Source organism: Henckelia pumila, chromosome 1, assembly GCF_033568475.1.
Source record: "Henckelia pumila isolate YLH828 chromosome 1, ASM3356847v2, whole genome shotgun sequence".
In the NCBI taxonomy this organism is placed as follows: domain Eukaryota; kingdom Viridiplantae; phylum Streptophyta; class Magnoliopsida; order Lamiales; family Gesneriaceae; genus Henckelia; species Henckelia pumila.
Genome location: NC_133120.1, coordinates 102,478,392 through 102,490,515, shown reverse-complemented (window position 1 = coordinate 102,490,515; position 12,124 = coordinate 102,478,392). Strand labels below are relative to the sequence as shown.

Genomic DNA, 12,124 nt, shown 5'->3' with positions numbered 1-12,124 from the left:
TCATCAGTGCCATTTTTTGAGCTCAAAACCTTGTCGCAAAAGATCACTGCTTTTCTGCGAGAAGAATCAGTTGGGGGAGGGAGGGAAACTACCGATCGTCTCGGTTTCCTGGTTTTTTTTATTTGAAAATTAAAGTGAGGGGTAGCGTTGGATGTTTAAATCATTTTAGGGGCATTTTGGTATACAGACCAAAATAGAGAGTTGTAACAAAAAACAGACTTATGTCAGGGATTTAGAACAACAAATTCCTAAAACAGGAACCGATGAAAAATTCATGTTATCTCAAATTCCCCCATGGAAAAATCACAATTTACATGCTGAGACGTGGAGTGCACACCATGTGCGAAGATTCCACGCTTTACCTTCTCGAACAACACACGAGTCCTTGTACAAAATGCCAGTCATATAACCTACACGGTTTTCATGAATATGCGAATTTATTATACATATCGACATGCATGCATTGCATTATATTTCCGATGAGATGGTCTCATTTTTTATATATGTCAATTTTATTTATATTTATAATAATAAATAATATTTTTGGCATAAAATGTAATAATATTTTTTAATGGATAACTCATATAAGAAATCTGTCTGAAAAAATGACATTTGAGACCGTTTTATAGGAATTTTTGTTTTACCATAATATATACTAGCGGATGACCGATGACATACACGTTATTTTGTGTTCTATAAAAAAGAATGAATAAAAAATGAAGTGTTTTTTTAAAAAATTAAAATAAAATTATTAACTTTTAAATTGTCATGTAGGAGATAAAAATAAAATATATAAAAAAATATAGTTAATTTGATAATACGATGGGTGTTTTACGAAAATCCAAAATCACACAATTAATTTCTCCTCGTATAGTTAATATAGGGAACTCTTGCATTATAATATATACTCGCGACGGAGCACACGCATTGCATGTGGAACATATTATATACAAATATAATGTATTGTATATTAAATAATTTGTTAATTTAAAAGTGTTTTTTTATCTATATTTTTTTAAATCTAAAAAAAATTAGTTAGTAAAGAGTACACACACTTAATAAGATAATAATAATAAAGATAGTAAATATAGTAAATATATATCTATATATAATATTTTATATTATCTCTATAGAACAAATGTAATTTGAATGAAAGAGAACAACATAAATAAATATAGAAATATGTCAAAGTATGTAAAATATTAAAGATTTTGTGTTTTTGGGTTAGTTGATGGAATAATTAGAGAGAAAAGGGGATCGAAAAGAGCAAATTGAGGAGGGTGAGAACAGTGGAAATTAATAAAATGCTGAAAAATCAAAAAAGTTTCTTCATCCATCATCATCATAATAAATTATTATTGTTGTTGTTATTTTGTATGCCCCTATAAAACTGCGACATAAGTTGGTAAGTCATATATATAACAAAAAATTTTATGAGATGTCTTGAAGGTCATTTTTTTAGACTAGTATCTTATATGAGTTATTTATTAAAAAGTATTACATTTTATGTTAAAAGTATTACTTATTATTTTCGAGGGAAACTTGTAAAACTTGTAAAAATATTACTTATTATTATAAATAAGAATATGATTGTTTCGTCTCACATGTATGAGACCGTTTCATATGAGTGTTAGTCATCATATACATAGTTAATGCAAATTTTATTTTATGAGACAATATTATGAGTTCATGTTGTGAGATAGATCTCTTATTCAATCCGATTCAAAGAAAAATAATTCTTTTTTTTAATCTAAAATATGGTTTAATTTTCTAATAAGTAATCATCTAGAGCCATGAAACTGTCTCACATGATTAAACTCACTCAATTATTAATTATTAAATGATAAAATATATATATTCATCAAATCATATTTTTTCGATTCCAGAATAGTCATATACATATATATACTAGAAAAGTGCACGTGCGCTGCACGTGGATGACTAACGGTTGAAAACATGATCACGAAATTTAGATATTATTTAAATCTGTTTAATAATACTATTTTTAGGAGTATTTATCAATCTAAATAGAACAAAACACATTAGATAAAAAAACAACGTGCATTACAATAAATCATATATATTCACATATCCAAATATGACACTTTTCAATCCGTGTTTTTGTGTGATTTTGATGTGAGGAAAACTTTCTTCAAGTCAAAAAAATTACTTCATTCGTCCTAATTATATAGAACTATTTTTTCACACGGATTAAGAAAAAAAATATTGGGATACAAATTTTGTACAAACTCCTTATTCTATCCCTATTTAATTTATTTAAAAAATGATTGCATAATTTTCAAGATGTAGTTAATAAGGATATATTAGTCAAGGAGTGTAATAAATATTATGTTGAATCCGATATTTTGGTGATAACAAACAACAACTCATTGTATAGGAATGTGCTGCCAATCCTTTGTATTTCAGGAATCTACTACAACTCCTACCGCAACCGTCTAAACCCTTCAAGTTATCTACCGGAAGCTTGTCAACCGCCTTTGTCTCTCGACCGATTGCAGTCACAAGCCTATCGACTGGTTATTCAAACCAGCAGAGGATAAATCTCTCTACCGAAAGCTTGTCAACCGCCTTTGTCTCTCGACCGATTGCAGTCACAAGCCTATCGACTGGTTATTCAAACCAGCAGAGGATAAATCTCTCTACCGGAAGAAAGTCAACTGCTTATCAAGACATCTCAAGACAAATACTTGAGACAAGACGTTCTTTGCAAGATCTTTTATTAAAAGCAGAACCAGCGTATCAGAAGATCTGTTGACTCTTGCATCGAGACAACAGGTTGCACTAAAATGGCAAAAACGCAGAATGGCTACAGATAAAGCATTCGACCGTTTATACCAGTTTTGGACTCTGGAAGTTATCTGCATCTAAAGAAGTGTACGATCTTCATACAGAATCATCAACGTATTTATGAAGCATTAAATATGCATTCAATGCAGCATCAGAACATTCAAAATAAAGACGTTGATGATTGACCTATATAAAGGGAAGATTGCTCAAGAAGTAAAATAGAGAAGACAAGCAACTCGAAAAATCTCAATCAACTCAATCACTTGAATACTATCAGAAGTCCTCATCTGATATACCAAAGCAATACTTGAGCACACTATCAAGATCATTCACTTGCTGCTCAAATAAACCCTCGCCTACAGTTTACATATCTGATCTTCAAGGATCATCCTAGGGTTTCCAAGCTTCTCGACCGCTCTGCAGTTTGAGAAACTCAACCGGACTGTACTCATTATTGAAGAGACTTGAAGCTACTCTGAAAGTTTCCACCAGTCTGATAAGAACTGAGAATCTTATCTGTGTAAATCTAGGAGTTTCGGATTAGGCATTGGATAAGTCCTAAGTCTGAAGTGGGTGTATTGCAAGACGTTGTAATAACCAAAGTCTTCTAGTGAATTCCTTCCTAAGTGAAAGAAAGGGAGACGTAGAAGGATTAAGCCTTCGAACTTCCATAAATCGTGGCTCAGTCTTTACTGCATATTTATCTTATATATTGCTCTTACATCGTGTTATAACTTGCCTTTGCATCACTAAAACCTCTGAACTATTTCCGCACTTTTTAAGTTGTTCAAACCGTTTTAGAAGTTGAGAAAACAGATTAAGTGAACTAAACTTCACTTGATCATTTTGAAAAGGAAGAAGAAAAGTTTCAGAGTGTATTCACCCCCCCCCTCTACCCTCTGAACCGATCCCAACATATTACTATACATTTGAGACAAAAAAACAATGTGACCTATATAAGTTGACAGATAGAGTTTTTTTTTTCATTAAATTAATACTAATAATAAATAAAACCAATAAAAATAAGGGTAGTACTACATGTACACGGATTTTTATACGTTCAATTAAACATTAAACTTAAAATTACATGATTATCCCAATACTATATTTGAAAAAAATCTTTCAAAAATGCATCAGAGATAATCATGTAATTTTAAGTGTAATGTGTAAACGTGTAACTCTCCGTGTACATGTAGTATTATCCTAAAAATAATGTAAAACCGATTGTATGACGCTTACCAATAGCTATAGCTGGTGGTGACGGTGCAACTCAAATCTTTTAAACTGCACAACTCAAGCTCTATGTCTCGAAAAATTTTATTAATTAAAAAAATGATCATATTAATGTTAAAATAAAAACCCTAAAATTGTTATTAAATTCAATATCACTCATGTTTGTGCGAAATTTTCAACCATTAAAAACCTTTCTCTATTTTTTTAGAGTTACATAATATAAATAGTTAATTTTATGTCATAATGATTCTTCTGTAAATTAATATTGATGTTCATGGGAAATAAAATTTCTCATGATATGAATTAAATAAATATGTGTAATAAAAAAACATATTTTAAAGACAAAAAAATATAATATGTATTTTAAGAAAAAAAGATTCAAACGTCATATGTAATTTTTTTCCCTATAATTAATATTTATTATGAATATTATATTATATATAGTCTACACTAAATTCAAAAGTAGAAAGTAATTTATATCATTTAAAACTTCTCATTAATTTCTTTTTCTATGAATAAAACTTAAAATAAATCAAACTAATAAAATTATAGTGATGATAAATGTTAGAAAAATTTACAAAAGCACACTTAAAATCCAAATGATCTGAATACTCATATTCATTGGAAAGACGCTCTAAAAAAATGACATATATTGACATATTTTAAAGGCACTTGTGGATTTTTTTTAGTGTTTTTTTTAATCTCTTTATTTTACTTGTGGCTATTAGGCAAAAATTATATATAAAGGTTGAAAAACAGAAAAATCTGGAAGCCAAAAAAAAAAAGAATGTAGACGTCTTTATATCCTTAATATCGAAGTAAAAATAAAATACAAGAAAATGAATGACAAATTTATTTATATTTAGGAAGATGAGCAGGAAAAAAAAATTACATTAATTTTACAAAAAAATGGATAGCTGGTCATAATAATTAACACACAATATTTACCGAAATAATTAAATGCAAACACACGCTTCGAATGCATCAATAAATAATCCTTCCGTTATACATCAAATAATAAAAAATTAGACCTTATTTTTTTCTTAGAAATATTATTTTCTACTAAGCACTCAAACTACAAGGTTATCAAATTTAGTGGAGTTAAGTATATTATTAATGACTATATTAAGTTAGTACAGAAAATGACATAAACAACCTTATGAATCACAAATAAATTATAGATAGAAGAATAATATATATAAATAAAATTGAAAATAAATCAAACTAATCAAATTATAGTGCAAATAAACATTAGACAAATTTACAAAAGTGCATTTATAATCTACATGTTTCACTACCCAGTTTCATTGGAAAGAAACTAAAAAAAAATTGATATTTACTGACATATTTAAAGGCACTTGTGGATTTTTTTTAATTTTCTAATTTTTCCTATTTTTTTTATTTTACTTGTGGCTATTAGCAAAAAATTACATGAAAAATTACTTTTTTTAAAAAGTAAAATATGGAAGCGAAACCAAAAAAATATAGACGCCTTTATACCCTTCATATTGAAATAAAATCAAAGACACGAAGATGAAATCAAAATTTATTTATATTTATAAAAAAGGGGAAAACATTAGTTTCACAAAAATTAAAGTGGGTAGTCGGTTATAGTAATTAACACACATTATCGAAATAATTAAATAAAAACACACGGATCCAAATTACTATGCATTAATAAATAAACCTTCCACTATACATCAAATAATAAAAAAATTAGCTCTTATTTTTTCCTAGAAATATCATTTTCCATTAAACATTCAAACTACATGGTTATGAAATTTGGTGGAGTTATTTATACTATTCATGACTCTATTAAGTTTCTGCAAAAAATGATATAAACAACCTTATGAACCAAAAATAAATAAGAGGGTAAAAGTGGTAACAAATCAAACTCATATATTTATAGTTGTAGTATAGATTATAGTATTAGATTAGATAAAGATAAAATTGATCACAAATCAAAATCATATATTTATAGTTATAATATAGATTATAATATTAGATTAGATATTAGAGATATATAATAGATAAATCAAATCAAATAAGAAAAAAACCAAATAATAATGCACCAAATTTTTATTTTTTATTTGAAACAGTGCATATCAAATAAAAACAAGATCAAATAAAAAATAGTAGATGCACAAAATTTTAATTTTTTTCTATTTGAAAGAGTGCATGATATACTTTTTCAAATGATTTACTTAATTAGTTGAAGAGAGTCGCATAAATAAATAATTGAAAAAAACACATTAATTATGAAGTATTAATGGAAAAAGGTAGCCATGTAAATTCACAATTAAAATTACATATTATAATATAGATTATAGTATTAGATTAGATATTAGAGATATATAATAGAGAAATTAAATCAAATAAGAAAAAAACCAAATAATAAATAGTAGATGCTGGACGCACAAAATTTCCATTTTTTATTTGAAACAGTGCATATCAAATAAAAACAAGACCAAATAATAAATAGTAAATGCACAAAATTTTAATTTTTTTTATTTGAAAGAATGCATGATATACTTTTTTAAATGAATTACTTAAAGTTAAAGAGAGTCACATAAATAAATAATTTAAAAAACACATTAGTTATGTAGTATTAATGGAAAAAGAAATGCATGTAAATTCACAATTAAACTCACATATTTATATATGTAATAGAATAGATTAGATTAGATAAAGGTAAAATTGTTCACAAACAAAACTCATATATTTATAGTTATAAATAATATAGATTATAGTATTAGATTAGATATTAGAGATATATAATAGAGAAATTAAATCAAATAAGAAAAAAACCATTTTTTTTTAATTTGAAACAGTGCATATCATATAATGATCGGATGGACACTATGCAAGCTACTCTACTTGCTCAACTAGATGCAAAAATTGACACTATGCAAGCTTGCCTTGGCACTCAACTCACTGAGATCATTCTTCGACTCAACCAAGGTGATGCCAAAAGGGGGAAGAAGAGCAACGTAGAGCAGCAGAGGCAAGAAGACGTGAAGAAGAATCCAGAAGAAAGGAAGAAGCCGACAGAAGAAGAAGAGAAGGCGATAGGTCAGGAGGAGCCAATTGGTTCAAAAAATGAACAAATTGTTTCTTCCTTACTTATCGCAGCTGCATCTCATTGTTGTCTTTCTTCAGTAGGTGTAATAAGAATGCTTATTGTAATTAATGAAATTCATTCTCTCAATGAAGTTCATTTTAATGTTTTCATATTGTTCTTGGAGCACTTAAGTTTTGTCATCACCAAAAAGGGGGAAATTGTTGAATCCGACATTTTGGTGATAACAAACAACTCATTGTATAGGAATGTGCTGCCAATCCTTTGTACTTCAGGAATCTACTACAACTCCTACCGCAACCGTCTAAACCATTCAAGATATCTTCCGGAAGCTTGTCAACCGCCTTTGTCTCTCGACCGGTTGCAGTCACAAGCCTATCGACTGGTTACTTAAACCAGCAGAAGATAAATCTCTCTACCGGAAGCTTATCAACCGCCTTTGTCTCTCGACCGATTGCAGTCACAAGCCTATCGACTGGTCATTCAAACCAGCAGAGGATCAGTCAACGGCTTATCAAGATATCTCAAGACAAATACTTGAGAAGAGACGTTCTTTGCAAAGATCTTTTATTAAAAGCAGAACCGGCGTATCAGAAGATTTGATTGACTCTTGCATCGAGACAACAGGTTGCACTAAAATGGCAAAAATGCAGAATGGCTACAGATAAAGCATTCGACCGTTTATACCAGTTTTGGACTCTGGAAGTTGTCTGCATTTAAAGAAGTGTACGATCTTCATGCAGAATCATCAATGCATTTATGAAGCATTAAATGTGCATTCAATGCAGCATCAGAACGTTCAAAATAAAGACGTTGGTGATTGACCTATATAAAGGGAAGATTGCTCAAGAAGTGAAAGAAAACAAGAAGGAGACAAGCAACTCAAAAATCTCAATCACTTGAAGTCCTTATCTAACATACTGAAGCAATACTTGAGCACACTTACAAGATCATTCACTTGCTGCTCAAATAAACCCTCGCCTACAGTTTACATATCTGATCTTCAAGGATCATCCTAGGGTTTCCAAGCTTCTCGACCGCTCTGCAGTTTGAGAAACTCAACCGGACTGTACTCATTATTGAAGAGACTTGAAGCTACTCTGAAAGTTTCCACCAGTCTGATAAGAACTGAGAATCTTATCTGTGTAAATCTAGGAGTTTCGGATTAGGCATTGGATAAGTCCTAAGTCTGAAGTGGGTGGATTACAAGACGTTGTAATAACCAAAGTCTTCTAGTGAATTCCTTCCTGAGTGGAAGAAGGGGAGACGTAGAAGGATTAAGCCTTCGAACTTCCATAAAATCGTGCCTTAATCTTTACTGCTATTTATCTTACATATTGTTCATACACTGTGTTCTAACTTTGCATTACTAAAACCTCTGAACTATTTCCGCACTATTTAAGTTGTTCAAACCGTTTTAGAAGTTGAGAAACCAGATTAAGTGAACTAAACTTCACTTGATCATTTTGAAAAGATAGAAGAAAAGTTTCAGAGTATATTCACCCCCCCTCTACCCTCTGAACCGATCCCAACAAAATAGTAGATGCACAAAATTTTAATTTTTTTTTATTTGAAAGAATGCATGATATACTTTTTTAAATGAATTACTTAAAGTTGAAGAGAGTCACATAAATAAATAATTAAAAAAACACATTAGTTATGTAGTATTAATGGAAAAAGAAATGCATGTAAATTCACAATTAAACTCACATATTTATATATGTAATAGAATAGATTAGATTAGATAAAGGTAAAATTGTTCACAAACAAAACTCATATATTTATAGTTATAAATAATATAGACTATAGTATTAGATTAGATATTAGAGATATATAATAGAGAAATTAAATCAAATAAGAAAAAAACCAATTTTTTTTAATTTGAAACAGTGCATATCAAATAAAAAAACAAGACCAAATAATAAATAGTAGATGTAAAAAATTTTAATTTTTTTTATTTGAAAGAGCATGTAAATATCAAATAAAAAAACAAGACCACATAATAAATAGTAGATGCACAAAATTTTAATTTTTTTTTTTTTGAAAGAGTGCATGATAAACTTTTTTAAATGAATTACTTAAATTTTTTTTATTTGAAAGAGTGCATGATACACTTTTTTAAATGAATTAATTAATTAGTTGAATAGAGTCACATAAATAATTGAAAAAAAATATTAATTATGTAGTATTAATTGAAAATGGTAGACATGTAAATTCACAATTAAACTCGCATATTTATATATGTAATAGATTAAATGAATTACTTAAATTTTTTTATTTGAAAGAGTGCATGATACACATTTTTAAATGAATTACTTAATTAGTTGAATAGAGTCACATAAATAATTGAAAAAACACATTAATTATGTAGTATTAATTGAAAAAAAACATTAATTATGTAGTATTAATTGAAAAGGGTAGACATGTAAATTCACAATTAAACTCGCATATTTATATATGTAATAGTAGATTAAATGAATTACTTAAATTTTTTTTATTTGAAAGAGTGCATGATACACTTTTTTAAATGAATTACTTAATTAGTTGAATAGAGTCACATAAATAATTGAAAAAACACATTAATTATGTAGTATTAATTGAAAAGGATAGACATGTAAATTTACAATTAAACTCACATATTTATATTTTTTTTATTTGAAAGAGTGCATGATACACTTTTTTAAATGAATTACTTAATTAGTTGAATAGAGTCACATAAATAATTGAAAAAACACATTAATTATGTAGTATTAATTGAAAAGGATAAACATGTAAATTCACAATTAAACTCACATATTTATATAGATAATAATAATAATAAATATATGTAATAGATATATATAATCTAGCTCTTTCCTTTTTAGATTTGCAATACGAGTTAAAATTTCAAAATAGCCCTATCATTTCGGCTTAAACTTGTGAAACTATCCCTGAAGTATTTAACATGGTCAAGATATAACTTTGAAAGTATTACATGCCATTTTTGATTTTGTTTTAGAAATCTCACCTTTTACGTATGCCCCAAGAATATATTATATAATTATAGTGTCGTGTACTCGTGTACGTAATTTATATATTATTATATTAGTTTGAAAATTTAATCCGTCCAACTACGGCTGTCTCACCTCATAAAATAAAATCATATAGCATGAATCCATTTTATAGAAAAGTATATTTTTTAAGTTGGGTTTTAGTTTTAAATTTATCTTTGAAATTATTTTCAGCTGTTGTATCCAAACTAACAAAAATACTTTTTGTTTGTTCCATGTTAATAAAATATCTAATAAAGTGTCGGCGATTAGTCAAAATTGGCCCAAAAAAGAGTTTATAATATTTTTACGTGGTTTCTTTCTAGCTCCGTATTACCATATATAATAAGTATATCATCCTCCACAAGTCTTGCGGCGTTGATTTTTTCAGGGCGGCGGCGCGTACTTGTTTCCGCCTCGTCCGATCCTATAAAAGCGGCGAGGCTAGTCACCATTTCCTCCACCATCACCTTGTCTCACCGTCGGGAACGTGGGTATGGCCATCGCCCAGACCATCCTCACCCAAGATCTCGCCGATGCATCAAAAACTGCTCTGCCGGACTCAGCTTTTTAGAGACATGAACCAATTAAAGCCAATATTCTTCTCACGCACAGAGACACAAAGAGAAGAGAAGAAAAGAAAAAAGGAGTCCACTTTTCAAACATCTTTAGTAGAAATTCAAACTTATAAGCAAATCAATTATTTCCAACTATCATAAAAATTCAAACTTTGTGTACCCCGATTCTACCGGAAACTTTTTTTGTAATTAAGTAACAATTTACTTAAAATTAGTACACGAACCTTGAAGAGTAGCCATGCCTCCAATTTCAGCCGGTATAGTTCCAGAAAAGTTATTAACATTGAGATAAAGATCGGTCAACTCAGTGAGATTAGCAATCTCCTTGGGTATCTCCCCCGACAAAGAATTGTAATGCAAATACAGACCCGACAAGCATTTAAGCTCCGCCACCGCCGGCGGCAGTTTCCCGGCGAGCCCTTTTCCTTGCAGGGAAATATTTGCCACCTTCCGGTGTTCATTACACGCAACTCCCTCAAACGCGCCGGAGCAGGGATCGCCGTCGGTGGTCCACGACGATAAGTACTTGTTCTCCGGGTCCAAAGAGTTCTTTATCTCCGTCAATGCTCTCAACTCCGCATTTCCACGAATGGGATTAATTTTCAAGGAAAAACATGTGAAAATGATCAAGAGAAGAGGACTCAAAACTGAATAACTTGATGAGCGAGTCTGCATCGATCTCGTAGTTGAAAGCAGAGGACTTTTCTTGGTTTGATCTGATTCAATTAGGCTGATATCTCAATCTCATAGTACTGTTGAAAATGTAAGATTTGGAATTGAATGCAAAGTAGTGTTGTTGAGAGGAGTATAAAGAAAGAAAGACAGAATAGTGTGGAGTTAGGCGACAAGGGTGGGAAAAGGTTGTCAGAGTGTACGACTTTGGAGCGTATTTACTTGCTTACACTTACACATGCATGCATATTAGGAATTTTGGGGAACCCATTCCATTTTCTTCTTTCTTTAATTTATACCTTTGTTTTTCTTTAATTTAATTTAAGCCTTTTTAATGCTCCAATTATATTTCAAAAATCAAAATGTTTCTCTCTATTATTGTTTTTATATTATTAATTGATATATCATAAATAGGATTTATTAATTAAAAATGCATTTCTGTGCATGTTTCCAAATAATGGAAAAATTAAAGTTGTAAAGATGAAATATGATTAGCGTGTAAAGATACTACTTATGCTAGTCCCACAAGAACGGAAAAGCTTTTAATCCAAATATAAATTTAAAAGTACAATTCTTTTGAATCTATAGCACGAGAATGCTGCAAAATATGTATTTGTATTGATTCTCATAAAATGATAATTGTATCAAATGATTTTTCAAGTTGTAATTATTTGACACAAAAAAATATCCAACTTTTTATCAATATATAATCAATTGGAGTATAT

At 29.3% G+C, this 12,124-nt stretch overlaps 1 protein-coding gene across 3 annotated transcripts; it reads right to left on the bottom strand.

The window, feature by feature from the left end:
• Window positions 1-10,422: 10,422 nt before the first annotated feature.
• LOC140876287 (somatic embryogenesis receptor kinase 4-like) lies at window positions 10,423-11,576 on the bottom strand. Of its 3 annotated transcripts, none has more exons than XM_073280211.1 (2): window positions 10,952-11,576; window positions 10,423-10,750 (listed from the first exon to the last, which is right to left on the bottom strand). In XM_073280211.1, the coding sequence occupies exons 1-2, from the start codon at window positions 11,400-11,402 to the stop codon at window positions 10,737-10,739; spliced, it is 465 nt and encodes a 154-aa protein (XP_073136312.1). In that variant the 5' UTR covers window positions 11,403-11,576; the 3' UTR covers window positions 10,423-10,736. The 3 variants fall into 3 exon arrangements, with proteins under 3 accessions (XP_073136312.1, XP_073136311.1, XP_073136310.1); XM_073280210.1 differs by having other exon boundaries at window positions 10,423-10,702; XM_073280209.1 differs by having other exon boundaries at window positions 10,423-10,697.
• Window positions 11,577-12,124: the final 548 nt, after the last annotated feature.

Coding starts and splice junctions, on each gene's coding strand:
- LOC140876287 (XM_073280209.1), bottom strand. CDS start 11,402: ATGCAGACTCGCTCATCAAGTTATTCAGTTTTGAGTCCTCTTCTCTTG. Junction 10,698..10,951: donor AGGCATGGCTACTCTTCAAG/GTTCGTGTACTA, acceptor CCGGCAGAGCAG/TTTTTGATGCATCGGCGAGA.